General features: G+C 38.3%; 1 protein-coding gene across 2 annotated transcripts in view; it reads left to right on the top strand.

The window, feature by feature from the left end:
• NTRK3 (neurotrophic receptor tyrosine kinase 3) overlaps nt 1–23,871 on the top strand; it is a 295,014-nt gene that overhangs the window by 198,961 nt on the left and 72,182 nt on the right. The window contains exon 14 of one of the 2 annotated variants that reach the window (XM_039358816.1): nt 7,402–8,769. The exons of the other annotated variant lie outside the window; for it this stretch is intronic. Coding sequence (XP_039214750.1) covers nt 7,402–7,523 — 122 coding nt within the window. The 3' untranslated portion in view covers nt 7,524–8,769. Of the gene's footprint in view, nt 1–7,401; nt 8,770–23,871 lie in introns of those variants that run through there. 2 annotated transcript variants of the gene reach the window in all.

The following is a 23,871-nucleotide window of genomic DNA, read 5'->3' as shown; positions in this document are numbered from 1 at the left end:
ATACACTATAATTTTGAAAACCCAAGTTTTCGCACCCCCTGGAATATTGTCTCGCACCCCCAGGGGATGCAAGCACCCCTGGTGGGGAACCCCTGCTATAGAATGTGTTGGGTTATATGTGTGGATGGATTGTTTTAGACTGAATTTTGATGAAAATTTTCAGAAGATTTCTCAAAAGAGCCATTTCTCATATTTACAACTCATGGGTCACAGATACTCCAGTAAATTTCTTTGTGGTCTCCCATCTCCCAACAGTGATTCTGAATGCTTACATGGATTAAAATAACAGCTCAAGGTAAATAATACATAGGAGTCACCTTGGGAGCAGAGCTCACTTCTATTGCATCTCAGTTCTTCTGAGCAATTCTGAGGAAAAAAATTAAACCCATGTTAAAAATATCTGGGTTATTTTGTCTTTGACATGGTTTTACTTACATGAGAATTGAGTAGAGGTGAACGGCAAGGGGTAGGACTCTTCCACTGCACCCTAGTTGTTAGCAGGGCTACTTTAAACTTTAATTTACCACTCTTTAATTTGGAATTTTGAATCTTTCCGGAAACAGTGTCTTTGCACATGCATAAATGCCTCTCAAATCAGGTCACCTTCAAATCGAATCAATTTGAAGGTGTCTGATGCAATTGAGAAAATCCATTCAAAGGTAATTCACTTGGAGCTGCATATTCAAATCCGGTAAATAGACAGGCCAAGTATTTCCTTTATGCAAACAAGTACAAAACAGCCCCTTTAGACAAAGCCTTTGGGATTTTTAGTGTTGCTAATGTGTTTAGTTTTTATAGTTTTAATGTGGTTTTTATGCTGGCTTAATTTTGATCGGGAGTCACCCAGAATTGGGTTATAAGGTGGATGGCTATATAAACAAGCAAATATATATACAGATAAAGTTTTCCCCTGCCCAGTTGTGTATGACTCTAAGGCATAGTGCTCATCTCTTTTTCTTGGCTGAGGGAACCAGTGTTGACCAAAGCCAGTGGTCATGTGGCCAGCGTGATTATCCTTTGAGGCACATAGAACACTGTTACCTTCCCACTAAAGTGGCACCTATTTATCTACTTGGATTTGCATACTTTCAAATTGCCAGGTGGGCAGGAATTGGGGCTAGTAACAGGAACTCACCCCATCATGCAGTGCTCTGGTCTCAAACTTGGACTGTCAGCTTTCCAGCTGACAAGCTTAGCGTGTTTAACCACTAAGCCTTCGTGCCCTCCCCCCAGAAAACATATTTAGCCAGTGGTGGGAATCAGCCAGTTTGCACCAGTTCGCCAGAAGTGGTAGGTAATTTTGTGTTCAGTTCTGGCCCAGGCCCAGAACAGACTTCCAGAAGAGGCATCCATACAGAGAACTGGTTGTTCACATATTTGAATCCCACCATTATATATAGCCTATTTCTACATAGCTTTTACATGGGAGTTCATGTAAAAAACGAGACCCTTTGACTTGCAAACTAGTCTATACAATAGAGTTGGATCACCAGGGTCTGCTGCAGAGTTGAAGCATTTTGGTTTCTGAGTTTCAGTCTTTAAAAGGTTTTGTGGTAGCTCACTTTAACAGTACCAATAGTAGCAGTTGGTGGCTAATTTTATTCCTCCAATGTCCTAGTGGCACCGATTCCGACATTTTACAATGGAAGAGGTACGACTATCAAGATGTCTTTGTGGTAGTTTCCCTACAATGTTTGCTCAAGGATCAGCCAATGGAAGCACTTTAGAAAAATATTATGGATTGTCCTCTAGGGTAAGAGCGTCCTTCCTCCACCCATAGAAATTATTCTGGTGACTTTTTGTCTGAAGAGGGGGAGGAATGGTCACAGGTGACTAATAATTTGCACCTTAGAAGCCATACTCAAGAGCAGAAAACAGAACTTGGCCGCATATTTCAACCTGAATACTCCTCAGAGCCCAATTTAGTATGTTAAACAGAATTCTAATTAGCACTTTAAGGAATGGATGCTCTCTGCTTTGCGAACCATATGCTAGAAGCAATTGTAAAACTGACAATCCCAATTATTTATTTGTTTGTTTGTTTATTGACTTGCTTGTCCTCTGATAGTTCAGGGTGGTTCGCATAGGGATATCCCCTAATTTTATTTCCCTGGGCTTTGAGAAGACAATCACCTACTCAGATCTATGACTAAACTGGGATTTGATCTGCCCAGTCTTAACTCAATGCTACCTCTTCTCTCTCATTTCAGATCTTGTTTAGCCATATATAAGAACAAATAAGATTGCTTCTTTCTTAGTCAGGCCCCTGCTTTTGCCTTTACTAACTGCTAGAGGTCTTCAGGTTTTGGGATCTAAACATTTCCCTATCTGGGAACTGAATCTAGGCTCTTTGGAATGAGAAGCAGATTCTGTATCATTGAGATATGGCTCTATCCTCATTAGATGGCTACCTTTAATTTTAAAGAACCTCAGACTTGGGCCAGTGTGTGCATGTTGGCTATTGTACGTAAGGAGGGCAAGGAGAAGGTAGAGATATGTATTTCTGATTCTGGGCTTGCTACTAGCGCATCTATTTCTGATCTCATGGCCCAAGAGGAACATTTGAACCTTCTACATGTGTGGTTCCTCTACCTTTATCATAAAATTCTCCAGGGATGCTTGACTTCTGAATGCTGTTGAGTTACATCTCCCAGCATTTCACCCTGTGGGTCATGATGGCTGAAGTTTCTGGAAGTCATAGCTTATGAAGGTTGGGAGAGCTGTATATTCCAAAGATTTAATATATCCAAATCATAATGGGTCAGCTGCAGGGGCAATGGCAGTCGTAGATGGCAATGGCAGTCATTCCCAACAGTGAAAACAATTTCCTGACCAAGCAATTTCCTATCGGTGAGACCAATTAACCAATAGAACAGTTTGCCTCTTAGAGTTGTGGGTGTTCCATTGCTGGACGCTTTCAGGGGAAAAAAAAATGGACATCCATGTGGAGGGTATAAAAACCCCTGCCTTGGGCAAAGGGGTTAGATTAGAAGACCTCCACAGTCCTCCAGTCCTATGAGTCTATGGTTGAGGTCTTATATATGGAATTAAGTAACCTTTGCTTGGTAGATGACAAGGGGGCATGAAAACCATTGGTGAAATGTGTGTGCAGGTCTGTCTTTGCGTCTTTATATGTCTGTGTGTACGTGTGAGCTGTGCTGTGCTGTGTGAAGGTGGGAGAGGAGAAAATGTAGGATTGGTGGTGAAAAAGTAAGGCAAAGGGGGGAGTGAACAGAAGCCTTTCTGTACCAAGCAGCATCATTTCACCAGTCCTCCCAGCTTCCCTCTCCAGCCACTGCCTTGCCATTATGGGAGGTATCTATCATGACCTGCAGATCAGTCGTGCTTCACTCCGAGCCCCGTTGTCTTCATCAGCAAATATCAGAGCCTCCCCATGCTCATGCTTTACTTCATGACTGCCAAGAATATCATCGCTCACCGGTGGGTGAAAGAAACAAATGCCTTGTTCAACATCCTCCCCCACTTTCTAAGCTGAAATTTTCATGATGGATGGTTTGGATAGCTTTGGGCTCCATCACTTTCCTAATAGCATAGAATTGACCAGGGGAGGGTATTCTTTCTCCTGTCCTAGTTCCAAAAAACAATTTCCGGCATAAACCCTGATTCCAAATGACTGCATTTTTTGCACCTTACAAGCCAACCTATAATACAGCATATTCTATAGGCATGGAGTTATGTATCATTTATCTTTGAGAATCCCCTTCTTAGATCGGATTAAAAATTATACGTGGCTGCATAAGGAATGGATTCTGAACAGGAAAGCGGCAGTTATTCTTATTTTTTAATTCAAATTACATTTTGGCTTGCAAAATAAGGAGTTCTGATCGTGCCCTTCTCTGCTGATCATATTTCGAGTTTAGACTATATGGATAGTCCTAGACTTACTACCATTTGCTTAGCGACTTTTCAAAGCTACAAGGGCACTGAAAAAAAAAAATTAGTTACAGCTGGCACTGTCATGTTTCAGCTGTTGCGACATCCCCATGGTCACATGACCAGAATTCAGGCACTTGGCAAACATCATGAATTCATTATGGTTGTCGAACATTCCTAGCCAGCTTCCAACAAGCAGAGTCAATAGGGGAAGCCATATTTGTTTAACAACCTCAAGATTCACTCAGTCATTGCAGTGATGCAGTTACAGCCACGACAAGAAAGGTCGTAAAATTGGACACAACTTACTGAACAATCGCCTTGCTTAGCAAAAGAAACTCCACTCCCAGTTGCGGTGATAAGTCAAGGACTATCTGTATTGGTACTAAAAAGGCAATATTCATCCCAATGCAATCCATATTCCAAAGCCTTTTGAAATTTACTGATCCCATATCCCAGGTTCCTACTGACACTGGTTTCTGATCCATATGAAATCAACTTGGGGTTTCGAACAAGCAACCTTTTGAGAAACATATAAGAAGATGTGTAAGAGCATTTTCACAAGTGACATTTAAATAGCCTTTGGATATTTTGTTCCGTGTATACATTTGAAAAATTTTTCCAGGGCTAAAAGGAAAAAAGGAGAGATTGGACCATTAATGACATCCCTATAATTCAACCTTCTGTTTCCAAAATGGAACATGCAGTATGTAGAATATCAAGGATACTTTTGATTATTTTATTGGATATGATCTTTAAAGATATATTTAATAGAATAGAATAGAATAGAATAGAATAGAATAGAATAGAATCTGGAAGGGACCCTGGAGGTCTTCTAGTCCAGCCCTCTGCTCAAGCAGGAGAACCTACACCATCTCAGACAGGTGATTACACATGAAGATTTTATTTAGCTAACCTTCCCCAACTTGGGAACCTCTAGAAATGCAGACTTAGATATAACCAGTGCTGAGAATTCTGAGTGTTAAAATGCATGCATCTCCAGTGTGATTAATTACCAGTGTGATTAATTATCAGTAGAAATCACATTCTAGTGGTTGTTCAAGCCACTGTTTCTCAAGTAACTTTTCCTAATACTGTCAACATTCATTTCTGCTCAGTACAAATTTTGGGAGTTGTAATCCAATTTATCTAGAGCATACATGTTTAGGGGAGGCTGCATAAGTCAATTCTGTTTCGTTTCCATATAGACCTGCAGCATTTTAGAATGCCCTAAATTACACTTTAAACAAGCACTTTTGTAATATGTTAGTAAAGTTAGTAAATAATGTCATTGTAACAGGGTAGCAACACTATGAAGGGATAATTATAACTCTAGCATCGCTCCCATAAAGAATGAATCAGGCCAGTGTGCTTATATATACACAGCCTCCTTGTGAATTTGCAAGCTGTTCTTTAAGCATTTTGAATCTTTTTTATAATGCAAAAGAGAAAGAGAGATTGAGAGAGATCGAAGACTTGTGAAAATGCTCTACAAATAGATTCTGCAGCTTCCAGTGATAAAAGGGAGGTGGCCTAAAAACTGAAAGATTGACAAATATTTCACTGAGACTTTCATGAGACTGATTATGACACATGGGATCTACCAACTTCATTATTAGCTAGAGTTACCCTATGTGGCCAATACATTTGATAAATAATAATTTTAGGAGGAATTACAATTCACTCTTTTCAAAGTTTGGTAGAGTCTATTGCCATATAAAACCTCCATTTTTTATCAGTTCTTATTTGAGATTGGTGAAAAAAATATTGGCTTCTGCTATTTAAAAGAATGAAAAGGTGATCTCTATGAAATTCTCAAGGGTGGTGTTCTTGTGCAACTTTTTCAGTCACATTTGAACCCATACTGTTCTTGTTTTACAAACTAGCCAAGAGCTATATATATAAAAACATTTTTTTTCCAGACATCTCTGCCACTTGCCTTGTTTCTCATGCTTCTGTTAAATCCCAAGGGAAAATACTAGAAAAGAACGCTTCCTATGGGTTTTTTCAGATGAGACGTATGGGCAGACAAAGTGAGAAATGGCATTACAGAAAATATATATATTTCATCAGCTGAAAAGAGTTTTATATGATGGAAGAGATTACAACAATATTATATCACAGTATAACATACTTTCATTTAGGTGACCAATTCAAGTGCTTTAGACCTGCACATATTTTTTATGGTCATTTTATATTTCTTCCTAAGTGCCAAAACATCCAGATTTCCAAAATTCAGTACAGATCAAAAAATAGAGAGTCAGTTCCCAAAGGAACACAGATAAACCATTATAGTGCATAAATGCTATTCAGAACGAGCTACAAATTGGATGTATCCCAAAAGATTTTAAATAATCTTTAGGAAGTAGGCAACTGTATCAATTTAGACAGAACAAGAACATCCAAGAGTGATGAAGAAAAAACCAGATTGATTTCAGTTTGGTACAATGTTGAAAGCTGGTATATTGTGGTGGTTAAAAATATGAGCTATAAGCTGCAAGGACCTGGAAAAAAAATCCCTACTTAGGCCTTGATCCTCTTCTGAATAAAGATTATCCTCCAAATTCACAGTTATGGCCTTCAATCTGTGCTCTAGAAGGCTAATGCAAGCAATAATTTTCTGCTGTAGACAACTTAGAAATCTAGTGCTAGCATCAAGCAGGAGACTGAAAATGAAAATCTTCATGAAAACAGAAGAAAGAAAAGTAGCAAGCAATGCCCTACAGACTAAGGATTGAAAGATGACGTCCCTTAAAACCCTGGTGGGTTTAAATTGTTTTTTTTTTTCTACTCTGCCTGTTATACAGAAGAGACAATGCTATAAATAGTCACCCATCTCTTGCACGATTGATACTCATGCACACAATGTATTCTCAGGAACTAGAAATAATTTAAAATATCCTATATTATTTTACCGAAGTGGTAGAGATTTCTACATCCCTTAGAACATGCCAGTGAATATTGCAATTAAATTGTATTTCCCCATTAAACAATATTTAAGAGTTTGGGTCATCTTCTATTTGTTCTCCCCCCTGAGTTTCCTTGTTGTAAGATGGGCAGCCAATGAATTTTACAAATAAATAAGTAAATAAAAATAAATAAATTCTGTGCAGGCAAAGTTTCCTTTAAGAACAGCAACAGCAGAAAATCCATAACATTTTCAGAGTGTCAAGTCTTGAACAGGCTGGATTTTATATCTAAAATTATATCTAATTTTATAATCTTTCATTTATAAATAAACAAAACAAAAAGATATCAGTTTATACACTGCATGAATATAATCCTTCTGCAGACAGTCTGATGGTTTGTTCTGTTTCAGTTTGTTTTCCAGATAATTATATGTATGTCACTATTTCTCTATTCCTTCTTAGTCTGAATAGTTGTTTTGTGATAAGAAGATTATTTTTTTTCCTTTCTCCCACTCTTTATTATCTCTTCTGCTTTTTTTTTGTTCTCTTTTGTTTTGTTTCCTTCCTCCCCCAAAACCCCCCATTTCCCCTCTTTTAGGTTTCAGAGAAATTATGTTGAATCCAATAACTCTTCCTGGACATTCTAATCCTCTTAACCATCATGGCATTTATGTTGAGGATGTCAGTGTTTATTTCAGCAAAGGACGTCATGGCTTTTAAAAAGAACAAAAACAAAAAACAAAAACAAAACTCACACACAATCAACAGCGCAAAAACAAAAAAAGGCGAAAGACAAAAAAAAAGTTAAATAAATTAAAAAAAAACCCTCCACGAAAGGTTCCTTGTTTCAATGTCAAGTTTGTTGGTTGTGCCCTTTGAGAGTTATGGGACACTTCACAAAAGCATGGTCTGTACACAGATCAAAGCCACCGCCATGTGGGATTGGACCTCAGTATTGCATCCTGCTGGAAAAAAAAAAAACAAACAAACCAAGGGGGTGTATTTTTTGTTTTTTCTTCCTGTCACCAGATCAAAGGAACGTTCTCCTCTTCTCCTGGTCCTCGTTGTCTTCTTTTGTCCATCGGTTGCTGTGTTGCTACAAGGCATAACAGGAGCAAAAAGCAGAGCAACATTTTTGTTGTTGTTGTTGTTTAAGGGGGAAAAAAAAAAGATAAAAAGCATCAAAGGATGTACCACAACAGTTGCACTTTGCCTTTTATTTTTTATTCTGTTTTTATTTTTCTTATCTAAAAACAAAAAAGGCCCAAGCAACTGATCCCAGTCCAGCAATTTTAGCTGTGATCTTGTCCGCCTGGGAATCCTTGTGACATCACAACGTTCAACTAAGACCACCCAACTCTCTCTCCCCTTGCCAGTAGTCAGATTATGGGAGAATAATCCAAGAAGAGAGGAGACGACAGAAGATATTTTAACAGAGTGAAGACCCTGGGTAAGAAAAATAAAACTGAAGGCCGCTTCCTCAGCCCCCACTTCTTCCCCCCCCCAGTCCTTGTATCCCATCTATTTGTAAAGCTATCGTACCAGAACCTATACGGAAAGCAATCAAGGGAAAAACTGGGCCGCGCTTACCCCCCCCAAAAAAAAGAGATGATATTGGTGGCTTTGTTTTGAATACAATTTTTTTTTTGTAGGACGATCTTGTTTGTGTCTGCGCGTGTGAGTGTACGTGCCTTTTGTGCGTTCGACCTGCTCTTCGGCTATCTCAGTGTTCCGTTTTTGTATACCAGCCTCTTCCCTGCTACTTGTATAATGGCTTTATCTGGGGATGGGAGTTGTGTGTGTGTGCGTGTGTGTGTGTGTGTGTGAGAGAGAGAGAGAGAGAGAGAGAGAGTGTGTGTGTGTGCTTGTGGGATGGTAGGGAGGTAAGATGCTTCCTGGACTTCACACCTGGATGGATGAGGAAGTGGTGTTGCAGATCTCAACAAGTCTAGGGACAAAAAAAAAATGCAGAAGAAGAAATCCACAAGTTGTTTTTTTTAAAAAAATTATCTCAGAACTGCAAACCAACAGTCTTTTCTGCCTTCCTGACTCATTTTGCCTCCTCTTCCATCACTTTCCATTAATTTCTCACCAAGTTAGCGATGTACTATGATTCCGTCATACACCCTGAATGTACAGTTGGCTCAAGGCATACAAAGTAACCAAAAGGAGATTGGAATAAGACTCTTGTCTCTGGCATCAATGCAAACATTGATTCTAGACTCAGATCTCTCTTTATATCTATATTCTTTTCTTCTTTCTCGCATCTTAACTCCATCTCGAAACCTCTGCCATGGAAGCAGGATCTCCATCCTGGAGAGAAATATCTGTGGTTGTTCCCCCCCCCATTTTCTGATGGGAAAAAATATATGGAATGATCAATATTAGATAACCTTCTTCAGAGTTTTGGTCAAATGTAGTGATAGAACATGGGTAGAATTATAGGGCTGGAAGGGATCCTGGAGGTCTTCTAGTCCAACCCTCTGCTCCAGGCAGAAGGCGTTACAGCATCCTAGTTGAATGGTCATCCAATCTATTTTTTAAAACCTCCAGCGCTGGAGCACCCACAACTCCAGGAGGCAAGCTGTTCCATGGATTAATTGTTCGCACTGTCAGAAAACGTGTCTTTCTAAGTCGCTCCTTAATAAGCTTCCACCCATTCTACAGGAATATATATATACAAATGCAAAACTTGGAATAGCAAAATATGTTTCCTATGGACACTAATGCATTCTAAGGCAACTCTCTTGGTGCTCCAGACTCCCTTAACCCCACATTATTTATATTATCATTATTATTTCATTAAAACTAAAGGTAGTCCTCAATTTACCACAGTTCATTTAGTGGCCAATGACACTGAAAAAAGGGACTTACGACCATTTTTCATGCTTACGACCTTTGCAGCATCCCCATAGTTGTGTGATCGAAATTGGGATGCTTGGCAACTGGTTCACATTTATGATGGTTGTGTGATCCTCTTTTGTGACCTTCTGACAAGCAAAGTCAATGGGGAAGCCAGATCCACTTTACACCCAGGTTACTAACTGAATGACTGCAGGGATTCACTGTGGCAAGAAAGGTCATAAAATGGGGTAATGTTTACTTAACATCTGTCTCCCTTAACAACTGAAATTCTGGGCTCAATTGTGGTCGTACGTTGAAGTCTACCTGTCTGCTGTAAAATTAAGTATTAGACTCCAGCAAGACGTTTATCTGCTTCCAGACCTTCTGAGCCTTATAACCATCTTAGAAGTAAAAAAAAAAAATGTTTAGCGTTGAAGCTAAATTTTATTTGGAAGAATACCATATATGCCTGCGTATTAGGCGACCCGGTGTATAAGACGAACCCCGTCTTTATCGACGAGCCGCATTCCTAGAACGTCATCTTATACGCCGGAAACTATCAGTATTTCCGGCGTATAAGATGACTTGGCGTATAAGATGACCCCCGTCTTTGGTGCCGAGTTTAGTGCTTCCGGAAGTCATCTTATACGCCGGCATATACGGTATCTATCCTAGGAAGAAATAGGGAACAGCTGGGGGTAAGGTTAAGGGTCGGGATTGGGAGCAACCGTACAACTTTGTCTTTTAATGAATTGATGTTGAATGGCTGCCATGCTCGTAATTTAGGAATAAGAACGTTCCCCAGGACAGCCATTTTTTAAATGTCCCACAGCATCCTCTCCAAATTACAAATATTCCCACTGACTCCAAAAACTGTGTGAAACCATTATTAAGGAGAAGTGGTGAGACAGCTAGACCAAAAGTATTTGTTTAGATTTTTAGCTTGTTGGAGAGAATTATTTGAGCCATCAGATTTGCCAAATGTTTCTGCAGTGCTATATCGCTCCCCAAATTGCCTATCCTAATCAATTACTCTCTTGGAGTAAAGATGAATGAAGACTTAAGCAGGAAGACTGAAGATTTTACCAGTTAGGCATATTGCAGAGGCATTTTGTCACTGTGGGGTTTTCTTTCACAAAAAACAAAAACAACAAAAAAAAAATCCTAAAAATGTCTGGAATGTCTTTTCCGGCAAATTGCAGAAGACGTTTATTTATAAAACGTATCATTTTATTTCTTTTCTTGCTGGTTTGCTCAAATAATCAAGTCAAGTGCAAAAGCCACGGATAACTTTAACAACCTGGAAAAGTAGCCACACGAATTCACCTGATTCTTAAGCTTGAAACAGCAAATCATTTAAATAAGAACTGAAAACCAAAATTGTAATGCCACTATAGGTTTGCTTTTGTCAAAGCAGGGTATGTTGGAAATTAACATAAGTAACTGATCACTAGCTGGGGGTTGCATATATATATATATATATATATATATATATATATATATATATATATATATATATATATATATATGTTTTCTGAGGTTTTCGCGGGTATTTGTATGTAGGTCTTTGGTTGTTCGGGTTTTCTCCCGCGTAAAATTGGAAGTGTCTTGGCGACGTTTCGACGAAGTCCCATTCGTCATCTTCAGGCTGGTGCTTTCAGCTTCGTGCTTCGAGCAGCAATGTGTGGTCTTAGCTGTTTCTTCCTTTTAACTGCCAGTGGGGGTATGAACTGATTGGGTGGGAGCTTGGCTGTGTTCTGATTGGGTGGAGGTGTGTTCTGATTGGTTAGGGGCGGGCTGTGCTCTGATTGGCTGGGGGTGGCTGTGCTCTGATTGGCTGGGGGGTTGGCTGTGCTCTGATTGGCTGGGGGAGTGTTCTGTTTGGTTGTGCTCAGGCGGGTTTCCAAATGGCTGGTAGGCGGGAGGTATCATCTCGCTTGTTCATGCTGTGTGGGCGTTTTTCTATCTCGATGGCTTCTCTGATTATTCTGTTATTAAAATGTTCACTTTTGGCAATGGTTCTGGTATTTTTAAAGTCAATTTCATGTCCTGTGGCTTTAAGGTGTTGGACCAGGGAAGATGTTGGTTCCTCTTTTTTGACTGAGTTCTTATGTTCTTCAATGCGTGCACTTATTCTTTAAAAGGCGAGATGATACCTCCCGCCTACCAGCCATTTGGAAACCCGCCCTCATTGACAAACGACTCCCTAACACAAAAAATGATACCAGACCCACACTCACAAAAACCACACAGGATGTCACCACCAAACATCCACGCAAAAAACAAACCCAAAGCCACACTGACTATGAGGCACGACCACAAACCAGAAGCCAGACCACAGCTGCATCATTAGCCACTTTAAACCCCCCCAATCCATACATGAAGCAAACTGACACCCTCCATGAAGAGGAAGCACGACCACGAACGCGAAGCCAAGGAATGGCAGGGCAGCCCAAAATCTTGAATCCCTCTGCAACTCAGACTAACCTGAGCACAACCAAACAGAACACTCCCCCAGCCAATCAGAGCACAGCCAACCCCCCAGCCAATCAGAGCACAGCCAACCCCCCAGCCAATCAGAGCACAGCCACGCCCCTAACCAATCAGAACACACCTCCACCCAATCAGAACACAGCCAAGCTCCCATCCAATCAGTTCATACCCCCACTGGCAGTTAAAAGGAAGAAACAGCTAAGACCACACATTGCTGCTCGAAGGCACGAAGCTGAAAGCACCAGCCTGAAGATGACGAATGGGACTTCGTCGAAACGTCGCCAAGACACTTCCAATTTTACGTGGGAGAAAACCCGAACAACCAAAGACCTACATATAATATATATATATATAATATATATATATATATATAGATATAGTCTTTGGTTGTTCGGGTTTTCTCCTGCGTAAAATTGGAAGTCTCTTGGCGACGTTTCGACGAAGCACGAAGCACGAAGCTGAAAACACCAGCCTGAAGATGACGAATGGGACTTTGTCGAAACGTCGCCAACACACTTCCAATTTTACGTGGGAGAAAACCCGAACAACCAAAGACCTACATACAAATACCCGCGAAAACCTCAAAATATATATATATATATATATATATATATATATATATATATATATATATATATATATATATATGATTTGCCAAGCTAGCATTCAGCCTAGGTCTAAAGTTAATTCAAGGCTAGATTTCTGCTCTTGATGTTATTTGTAAAGAATGCCACTGAACTCTCTGCCATCAAATTTGAGCTCCTTGTTTTCCAGACTTTTAATAGACATGCCCTACTTTTTCTTCTGAATAAAAACTGGAAGCACACTTTGCTCCTACCTTTCAAAAAGTTTTATTTTATTGTGTGTAATGTTAAGTTCCATCCGCCTCCAAGCACACAATTGTGTCTCGTTTTCTTTAGGTATGGCCCGCTATTGTGTGTATTTAAACAATTTTCTTATGGCAAAGTATTGAGAAGAAGGAGCCTGGAAAACTGAGGAGCAAGTGATAATTCCTTTATTTGAAGGAATTAATATGATAAAAAAGGGTGAAATGGATGAAGAACCCTGCCTTGGGCCATCAAAATTGGAGGCTTTAAGCTGCGAGTCTTAAGAAAGAGAGAGAGAGAGATGGTTTTTAATTTTAATTATTGTAATCATTACCTCATTATTGAATAAGAATTACCCCCATTCCAAATCATTTCCCCCCTTCTTTCCATGTTCATCATATTGTGCTATGAAAATGGGAACTTCCCCTTTCACAGAGACTCTAGAGGTCTTTATGTCTAGTTTCTTAATAAACACTTTATTTTCTAATTAAACTGCTGCACTGACTCTTTTCTTGGGAAGAACAAAAGGATCAATAAATTTCCCAGCAATGTGTCATTTTATTCATTTTGTTGGCACTGTTGGTAAGGCAAAGGTTTGCATTTTTAGGAAAGAGTGACATTTCTTGAGCTGAGGCATTATTCCTCTGCCATTTGACTGGTGCAAACCACGCTTCCCTATTTCATTCTGCCACCGGAAGCTAGGCGTGTGAGCTGATTTTACAGAAAATCCTTTCCTCTGAGTTGTATGAGTGAAGCACGGCTATAATCAAGCAGCAGCGGATTTGAGCATACCGCTAAAGGAATGAGCAATTTATGAAAAAAAAACAAACACTAATTCGTTATCAAGTCTATGAAGGTTCTTAGTTGAAGATTGTTCTTCTTGGGCAGGAGAAGGGCGCCCCCTGGAGGGCATTCTTGAACCTCACAGGATAAAGGAAGAATGCAAAGTACCAACCTAACACCCGAAGCCTTGATGGGGATATGCACTAAGTATAGTTTATTGGGATACGGAATCATAAACCAAACTCAAGCAAAGATATTATAGTTTGGTGTGCAGGGTCCTTGGTGCTTTCTGAGTTGGGTTGTTTTCTTGCAGATGTTTCATTATCCAAAGTAGGTAATATCATCAGTGCTCGTCCTTACCATTTGCGTGCTTTCTGAAGTGCTTGATGTGATACTGATAAACTGATATTACCTAATTTGGGTAATGAAACATCTGCAAGAAAACAACCAAACTCGGAAAGCAGCAAGGATTCCACAGTACTCCTCCTCCTCCTCCTCCTTCTCCTCCTCCTCCTCCAATCCCACTCCCTTCTAGTGCTGATGATGTTACTTAGCTGGGACATGAAATGTCTGCAAGAAAACAATCACGCTCAGAGAGTACCAAGGACTCCTCACTTCAACCTTGAGCTACAAATATTGTTTTTTTAATGTATAGTTTAGTGTGCATTCTGTGAATAAAGATTTTCAGTGTTCTCCTTAAGTAGGAAAGGTCACTTTCTCCTGAGCTATATCTCTGATTAAAAAAACAAACAAGGCAGCCAGCATTTTCCAACAGAAAGCCCTTCTGTTAGATTAGAGAGACTGTGATTTGACTATTTTTAAAAGTCACGATAAGGAAGATATATGGGCCAGCTCTTCGAAGTTTATGATGACTTAAGTCATTTCCTTACATTATGGAGCCCTTATTCAGCCATCTTTTGGATCCCATAGAGCCTCTGGGGGAAAAAAAAACCTCCTATACAAAGGCATCAAACGTGATCTAGACATTTTGACAAGTGAAGTGTTAGTGTGTCAATTATGAAATAAATTTCCCCTGAAAAAATTTAGCTCTTGCTGCTGATCACATATGCCCTTCATCAAAGTACTGCTTTAATGGTGACATGTTTGAGTCTACCTTTGGTAGACCGGATCAATTTAGGGAAATCAGGACTGGAGAAATTAAGTGAATTATGACTGTAGAAGTCAAATAAAGCAGAAGGCCTGCAATTTAATGGATAACATGCATCTTAACTTAAAATCTGTGGCTGCAGAGAATCGCAAGAATGTCATAGTTCAGTTTTAGAAGAATGATGGGTTCCATTTAGCTATCTTCTGAAGCAGCCAGAGGAGTAAGAAGCTATCATACAAGAAATTCAGTATATAGTCAAGAGCGATGGAAGAAACCAGAATTGATGACGAAGGCAGCTTAGTACAATATACATAAGCCCGTACACAATATCAACAGAGGTATAGAATTCTGAGGTGTTAAACTGACTGATTGATTGACTGATACCTACTTCTGGTTTTAGTCTACTGAGTGCCTGATGGGATCAATGCAGCTATGCAAATGGGTCTGATTTTATTCCTAGTATTCCGATCCCAAATGTGGCTTTTATTAATGCATCCTATTGACTGATTACAGTGTTTTGTGGAGGAAACTGTAATGTTCCGTTTCTATTTATTCCAACAGTGTTCAGCCTGACTTGTTCTCCTTGCGCCTTCCACATCCCAAACCATTTGCCTCTCATTATTGCATATCTAAGACAGGAGAGCTTTTGTAGACTAATTCAGATAGGCATGCATTACCATTATCATTTCTCAATACTATAAGTGACCCCTGTTACAGTATACGGAGGTAATAATAACGGCTAACTTCATAAGGTAGTTGAAATTATAATGTGTCTGTAATACTTTGAGTATGCCAGAAAACCACCAAGCAAATGTAAATTATCTTTATCAACAATAACGATGTGAGTTTCATTAGGCATCTGGTCAAATTGAATTCTTGACATAATACTTGTAAGGTATGGGTAAGTAAAGACATCACCCTTGGAAAGAGAGTTTGTTGTTTCATTTCCATGGGCAACTTTTCAACTATATATCTTATTAACATTTGAGATAGTTCCTTGGGTTCTGATGCCTGATAATTATGTCGATGGTAATAAATAGCCAGATAACTTTATCTTTACAGTCTGGAGCAAGCTGCAAATGAATTCAAATATTTGCATTGTTGCTAAAATTCCATTTTTTAAATCCAGGTTAATAGACAGTTCTCACTTGGAAGGAATCCATATTTTGTTACTTCTGATTAAAATCCAGTGTAATGCACCTTCCCTCTCAATGTTGCATTGGTCTCGTTTATTTGAAGGCAAAATTTAAAGTGTTCTTTTCCATCCTTTGACAATGAAACTGCTCATGGTGGTTTAGAACATGTTAAAATCTCAGCGCAACAGATTGCATGCTACCTTCCATGAGTTTATCTTTTAGAAACCAGGAAACAAGAAAGGTTAAAATTCCAAGGAACTTTGGAAGTCCTACGCTATCATAGCCTTTCAAAGATTTAACTATATCAATAGAATATTTTTGCATTTTGAGACGGATCGTTACTCCCATCTTCCGCTGTTTCAGATTAAACTCAGGCTTAAAGGGATAAGGATGCTAGCTCCAGAACCAAGGCTTTAAATGTAGGTTTAAAAAGGAGAGGGTGAAATTATGATTAGAAATAACAAAGAAAGAGGAGTTTCCCTTTGATAGGTCCTTTTGTGTTTGTTTAATAGAGCATTTTCGACAATGGCGAGTAATCTCTGTTGATGTTTTTCTTAGTCTGACATTTAATGATGTTCCAAGGAAATGATTATTTGATTCAAAGATTTGATGAACCATAGGAACTATTACTACCAGATTTTTGAAGAGGAAATACATCTTATGGGATCAGCTTGTTCAAAGAAGCAATGGAAAGAATTTGTGACTTTGTAGTCAACTAGGCTGCTCCAGTAAATGATCTTCCTTCGTGTTTTCATTTTGTTCTCCAACACACTTAAAACATGCAGTTCTTTTGCCCACTGTCCAGATGATTAAGGAATGTTGTGTTTGTGAATTCTTCCATGAACTGACCGGATCTGCACCCCTTAGAATAATGTGCAAATTGGAACATAATTTTCCATTTGGCTTACACTTTATGACTGCCCAGGTTAAAAAAAAATATATCAAAATAAGTTTAATCAATGTATGTTTTGAGAGAAAATAATGCATTCACTTCCGTGCATGATTAAATGCAAATTTAACCTCGGGGAATGTGAATGGAAATATTTCTGAATGTTTGAATAGAAACGGGTTATAAATAAGCCAAGAGCATGAACAGTAGAATGCAAAAGCAGCTAAAGGACCACAGGGGGAAAAATGCACAAATCAAAGACCTGTGGGAAGATACAGATTGTAAGTATTTCCTTGCAAATACTAGAAACCTCCCAGCTGTAATGTTTGATTTTATAGGAGATCACAGTTGTAATGAAAATAATGGAAACTTGGTGGGAACAAACTGGATATCGTAGAATCAGTAGAATGTTGTTATTTCTGGATGCAGATTCTAGAGGAATAACAAGAAAAAGCTTATTGGAAGAGGTGTTATTCTGTATGTAGCTTCTGAGAAACTAGAAAACCTCAGAATTCCTTCAAAGAGTTGCTGTAGATGAGAAAGTACACTATGTTCCTAAAAATATTTTATGGCTATATTAATATGTTCCTGGCCTAATTGTCCTGAGCTATCATGAGCTAAAGAGAGTCAGGAATAGGTCAGAGCTGAAGAAGCTTCTTGGATGAGAAGCGAAATGTCTTCAAAGAAAAACAAGGAAGTCCAGTTAGCTTGTGGAAAAGCACCTTTGGGATAACTATGGTCTGGATGATGGAGAATCTCCATAGACATTTAGCAATGCACCTTGGGATGAACACCCTTCGAATGGTGTGGGAGTACAGAGCTGAAGAAGCTTCTTGGATGAGAAGCGAAATGTCTTCAAAGAAAAACAAGGAAGTCCTTGTGGAAAAGCACCTTTGGGATAGCTATGGCCTGGATGACGGAGAATCTCCATAAATGAATCGGAAGACAAAACAAGTGTGACACTAATTGAGGGCCAGTTTGGTGTAGTGGTTAAAGCACCAGGCTAGGAAACAATGAAACAATGAAATGGGACTAGAAACAATTCTAGTCCCATTTAGGCATTTGGGTGATTTGAGCCAATCACTCAGTCTTGGTCCAAAAAAGAAATAATAAAGTGGGATTAAAAAAAAAATCTAAAAAAATTTCGCTCATAAACTGGATATGTTCATGTTCTGATCATGACATAGCTAATCTATTTAGATCTGCCAAATGACTGCATTTGGAGAATTTATATGGGCACTCGCCTCACGAAAAGTGACTGTTATATTTAAGAATAAAAACATTAGATCAGAAGCATGATACCAGAATTTTATTTTATTTTATTTTTTAAATTAAAATACAAGGAGGTTTTAGAAAAGGTAAGTGTTTGTGTTAATTTTTATGGCAGAAGGTGTAGAGTGGGTACATATTTGTGTCCAGATTGCCGTTTTCAAGGACAGGGAAATAACAGCAACAGGTTGTTAACTGATAGACCAGCCACCAACAGCCATTTCCAAAGGTTTTCTGAGAATTGTAAAAGAACTGTCATGAAATTGCTAATGTTCTAACCATATATAACCAAGAGTGAACACTGTAAGCAACATAATACCACTTTTAGAAAAGTGATCCAGTTGGCTTATTACTGGTTTTATATACAATGGCGAAAAGTAGCATATAAGCAAAATTATCAGGGCTACAGAAGAATAAGTCTTGCAGAAGAGGAATCAATACGGTTTCTGAAAAGGTGAGTCCTTTGATATAAATCTCCAGTAATGTAATCTGTTTCTCTCGGCAATTGCTGAAGATCATATGTTGGAAAGTTCTCCCATGCTTATGTCCAGTTTGTGAGAGTCCTACCTGCCTTTGATTCGTGACTGAAAGGAGAAAAAAAAATGCAGGATCAGCTAGGATTTGACTGAAGTTGGCTTCCTATTGTAATGGTTGTTTCCATGTGCTATGTACTATTCAAAGAAAGAAGCAACCTAGAACTAAGGACAAATTTCATAACTGTGAAAACAATTAACCAGTGGAATGGCTTGCCTTCAGAAGTTGTGTGTGCTTTATCTCTGGAGGCTTTTAAGAAGAGACTGGACAGCCATTTGTCTGGAATGCAATATGGTATAGTCTTGAGCAGGGGGTTGGACTAGAAGACCTCTAAGGTCCCTTCCAACTCTGTTATTCTATTCTATTCTATTCTATTCTATTCTATTCTATTCTATTCTATTCTATTCCATTCCATTCCATTCCATTCCATTCTATTCTATTCTACTCTAATTCTAATTCTAATTCTAAAAAATCTAATTCTAATTCTTTTGTTAACATACTGTTTGGACCCTCTGAGTAGAAATAATGAGAATAGCATTCCAAGCTCTCTTGATGGCTTCGGATCATGAAAAACTAAGGTAGATCTGATAATCTAATGGATCTGCACAACGATTGATGAAGGTGTTTGAAAGTATCCAGTCTGCTGCTTTGTACTTCTGCTTCCTCATCCCATTTCTACCAACATTGCCCATCCAAGCTAACCATTGATGCTGAGCTCTTTCATGGAGACTCACTTTGAATGACTGCTCAGAAACAAATCTAAGTGGTGGTCTCTCTCTCTATGTTCTTCAAACAGGATCATCTGGAAGCAACATATAAGCAAAGTCAAGCAAAACAGATAAAAACAAGGTTACATACAATTATGAAATGTTTGTTTGTTATGACTTTCAAAGTTTTCCTTGTGAATATTTTTGATCTAGACCATTACCTAGCAAATTCCACTTTGTAACAGTCCAGCAGTTCTGTCGCATCTTTTTTTTAAAATGATGAAAAATAATAAAATAAAGAACAGAGCATTGCTCTGTTCAACGCTATACAAATAGGTTTGAATTTTCTGCTATCGCTATATCCCCAAATCTACCGCTTATCTAAAATCCCTGTTTTCGACATTCTGTTATCACTAAATCTTAGCAGTCTCAATATATGAATCACTATCTCTTTAGATTTTCTTATCAACTTAATGAATATTCCTCCCAAAACTAATGGTGGGTTTATTTTGATTTACTGAGAGATTATTTTATGCATTTCTTATAAATAGTAAGCTCTAGAAGTTTTTAATTCTTTGGCCTATCTGTCAGAGATGAAAATATGTGTGTTTCTTATTAATTATTCCAGCAGAGCTTCCATTTATGTTCACCAAAGGCATGTATTATTTCAATAGAATTTCCTGTACTTTGGATAGAAAATGAAAATATAACCTTAGAATCTCAAAACTTATTCTAATCCTTTCTCCCAAATGTTAGTTTCTAGGTCATTTTCCAAAGCTGAGTTTCATCCATCCAATGACAAGATCTTCTTCTCTCATAAAATAACATATAATTTAGTTATTAACCCTTATGTTTGTTTACAGATAAATTGAATTTTGAATATATTAAGCTGCCTGCAAATAGCTTAGCCAGAGAAAAAGTAACCCATTTGGAGCAAATTAAACCAGGAGGATTGATATCTGAACACGTTCATTATTTTTCACCTCATTTAACAATGTGTGTGTGTGTGTGTGTGCGTGCGTTTCATTACCTTTGTGATGGTTGTTAAATATATTTCTGCTAGCTAGTTCTGGGGAGCTTTAAATATTAGCAAGCTGTACTGGGATAATTATATTTTTATATTTTGAATTATAAAGGTGCCTAAATAGTTTTAAAAAAGATAAAAATCACAATAACAGCTATATGAAACAAGACAATAAAAAAATTGTAAAAAAAAAATCTATACAGTAAAAGGAGTGGAGAAAAATGAAAAATATACAAAGCCATTCATCCAGTGTTCCCATAGTAAAAGTCTGTGAAGACAAGAAGTTTAAAAATAGTATCTAAAAGACAGAAAGAGAAGGCTCTGGAACAGAGCAAAAATAAGGAAGGTGCTACTATAGATAACCTTCAACTTATGACTACAGTTGAGCCCATAATTTCCATTGCTACGCAAGACAGTTGGTAATGAGTTTTGCCCCATTTTAGGACCTTTCTCGCCACAAACAAATCAATGCGGTTGTTAAGTTAGTAACGCGGTTGTTAAATGAATCTTTCCCCATTCATGTCACTCGTCAGAAAGTCGACATGAAAGTCACATAACCCCGGGACTCTGCAGCCATCATAAATACGAGTCAGTTGTCAAGCGTCTGGATTTTTCTCAAGTAACCCTGGAGATGCTGCAATGATCCTAAGTGTGAAACTGGTCATAAGTTGCTTTTTTCAGGGATATTGAAACTAAAAGAACTGTGCAAGTCAAGGACTACCCTGTACCTCCATCAGGTAAGCTGGTATGACCACCTTTTCAAGATGGAGAGGATGAGAATTACATGGCAGGGTCTGCTGAGCAAGACAGTTATTTTCTAAAGAGAGATTTCAAATTAAGCACTGCTAGCTTTCTTAAACTCATACCACTTAGTCCAACTCAACTTTTCTTATTATCCTTTGGCACCTTCTAAGTGTGCTAAACTACATATACTATCAGCCCAGCCAGTGTATTGACTGGATCAGAGCAATGGGAGATACACGTGAAAGATGGCCCATAAGTCACTCTTTGAACTGTTGTAAGTCAAGCACTACCTGTATGTAGACATCCACAAATAACCAGAAGATGACAGTCCACATAATACTTGGAGTACCTCCTGTGATTAGCTCAACAATCAATTGTAGCCGTCATGGTGAAGGAAGTCCATCAGGTATCCCTAATCATGTGCATTTATAAATAAATAAGATTGGTGTCTGATGAGAAAAAAATAACTCTCCCACTATAGTCAACCAGGCCTACAATCCAGACAGTTAATTTAGACAACTATTTGGATCCTTGCAAAACTGGAGGTGAACACCAAGCTGATTAATTTAGCAAAGTCATAGTTTCTTGGAAGAGTGAACAGGGTTGCAGTTAACAGGCTTAGGGTCAGCTTTCAAAATTGTACAGTTTTGTCAGAGCCTTCCAGATTTTAGTACCAAGATAAACTTCTCAAGAACCTGGAGAACTTCAGGGAAATCTTAATTCAGTAGAATAGGGGTCTCCAGACTTGTCCGTGCTGAGGAATTCTGGGTCCACAAGTCCACAAGTCTTAAAAGTTGCCACGTTTGGAGACTCCTGCAATAGAAGATAGTGTCTTAGGAGGTCCTTGTTTAAGATATGGTAAAGCCAAGGTGTTGCACAAATTTAAGGAGACAAAAAAAGTTTGACTCCTTGTGGTAAATAGGAAGAAATAGCTCCAAATAGCAATTTAATTCTCCTTCACAGAAAACTCTTCCAATAACTTAACTGGAAATCTCTTGGTATGTTTAGAGATTCAGCTGGATCTTTTCAGGAGTAAAATGGGCTATTAATTAAGAATGGGGCATGACATTAATATTGGACACAAAAGACTTTTTGATTTCTAACCCCAGTACAAACTTTCCTGATTCATTCTTTTTCACTCCATCCACAGACCAAAACAATCATTATTCATAGTGGCACTTCTCTAAATTCTGAGATGCAGTTCCCCAGCCAAAAATTACAGAGCAATCTGCATATATTAGGAGAAAGTACACACAACAAGCACATATTAGTGAAAATGATGTTTGAAAATGTATTACATTAGGGAAAAAAACGACTTGCAAAAATGCATACATGAGGAATGATATGTCCAAAAGTGTTTGTGTTGGGAGAAGTGTGCGCATAATTATGTTCCTCCCTTGCCAAGAGGGAAAAAAGTAATATAGCCAGATAACTTTCCAACATAATGGCTAGTAATGAATAGAGGAACAAAATGACATATATGTTATTCCAGTAGAAGACAATATTTGCAGCTCACAGTTAAACTGTGAGGTGCTTGGTGCTCTCTGAGCTTAGTAATTTTCTCATTAATAACCAGGCAACATTATCCATGTTTGCACACTCCCTTGTAATACTGATGATGTTACTTAGGTGGGTAATAAAATCTCCCCCCCCCAAAAAAAAGTCTGAGAACATCAAGGACCCATATCTGTTATTCTCTACTAATTCTTATTCTTCCTTCAAAGAGCAAGGACACATATCTTTTAACAAGCTTTGGCATTTTTCTTCCATGCTGAATATTTGGACTCGTTTGCAGGTTCACTTAACAACCGTGTAATTAACAACTGCAGTGATTCATCTGAGAATTGTAGCATGAAAGGTCGCAAATGTGGGAAAAGTTACTGAACAACTATCCCACTTTATGACAGAAATGTTGAGATCAATTGAGGTTGTAAGCTGAGGACTACCTTTATTTCTCATTGACTATTTACATGGATGACATCTAGAATGTCAGGGGAGACCTGCAGTTCCTAATCTGAGCAAACGACCCACAGGCATATTATTTTAGAAAAATCTATTCATGATCTTGACCTTTTTGCAAACCAGAATTGCCATCTGTGGCATGGTCATGTGGATTAACACTCACAAACTATGATGATAAATAAAGTTGGTGAGGTTTTTTTTTTTTCTTTTCATCCTGTGGTGTTCCAAAATACTGAGTCAAATTTAATGCATGTAAGAGGAACTGTTGTGAAATCCCTTTAGTTACCCAGAGCCAGCCTTTAGGCTTGTATATCCATTATTTGTGAGCTGTATCTTCCGCGTGCGTACAATAATTCATGCTTTCTCCAAATGATTATTTTAATATTTAACTAACTTGTTAGCAAACCGTATGGTTGTCAAATCAGCATTGGTTAAATATCGAAATAATAGATGGCAAAAGAGGTTTTATTACATCTGCCAGTGACAACGGATAAACACTAAACATGCAGAATTAGGAAACAGAAAACTCAGTGAGAAATTCTGATTTGGCATCCTCTGTGAATTCATGAATGTAAGGGTTTTTTTTTTTTTTTTTTTGAGGAATTCACTGTGTATTTTCCAAGCTGGGAAATACATTGCACCTCATTGATATGGATTGCTGAGAGCCCCTGATATCAATATGCCTACATTAATGCCAGCTTGTATTTGAAATCAGTTGCACCTATTCTTAGTTGGGAAGGAAAGCAGT

The sequence above is a fragment of the Crotalus tigris genome, unplaced genomic scaffold (genome assembly GCF_016545835.1).
Source record: "Crotalus tigris isolate CLP2741 ecotype Arizona unplaced genomic scaffold, ASM1654583v1 scf7180000019068.10715455, whole genome shotgun sequence".
NCBI classification, from domain to species: Eukaryota; Metazoa; Chordata; class Lepidosauria; order Squamata; family Viperidae; genus Crotalus; species Crotalus tigris.
This window is presented reverse-complemented; position numbering and strand designations above follow the sequence as displayed.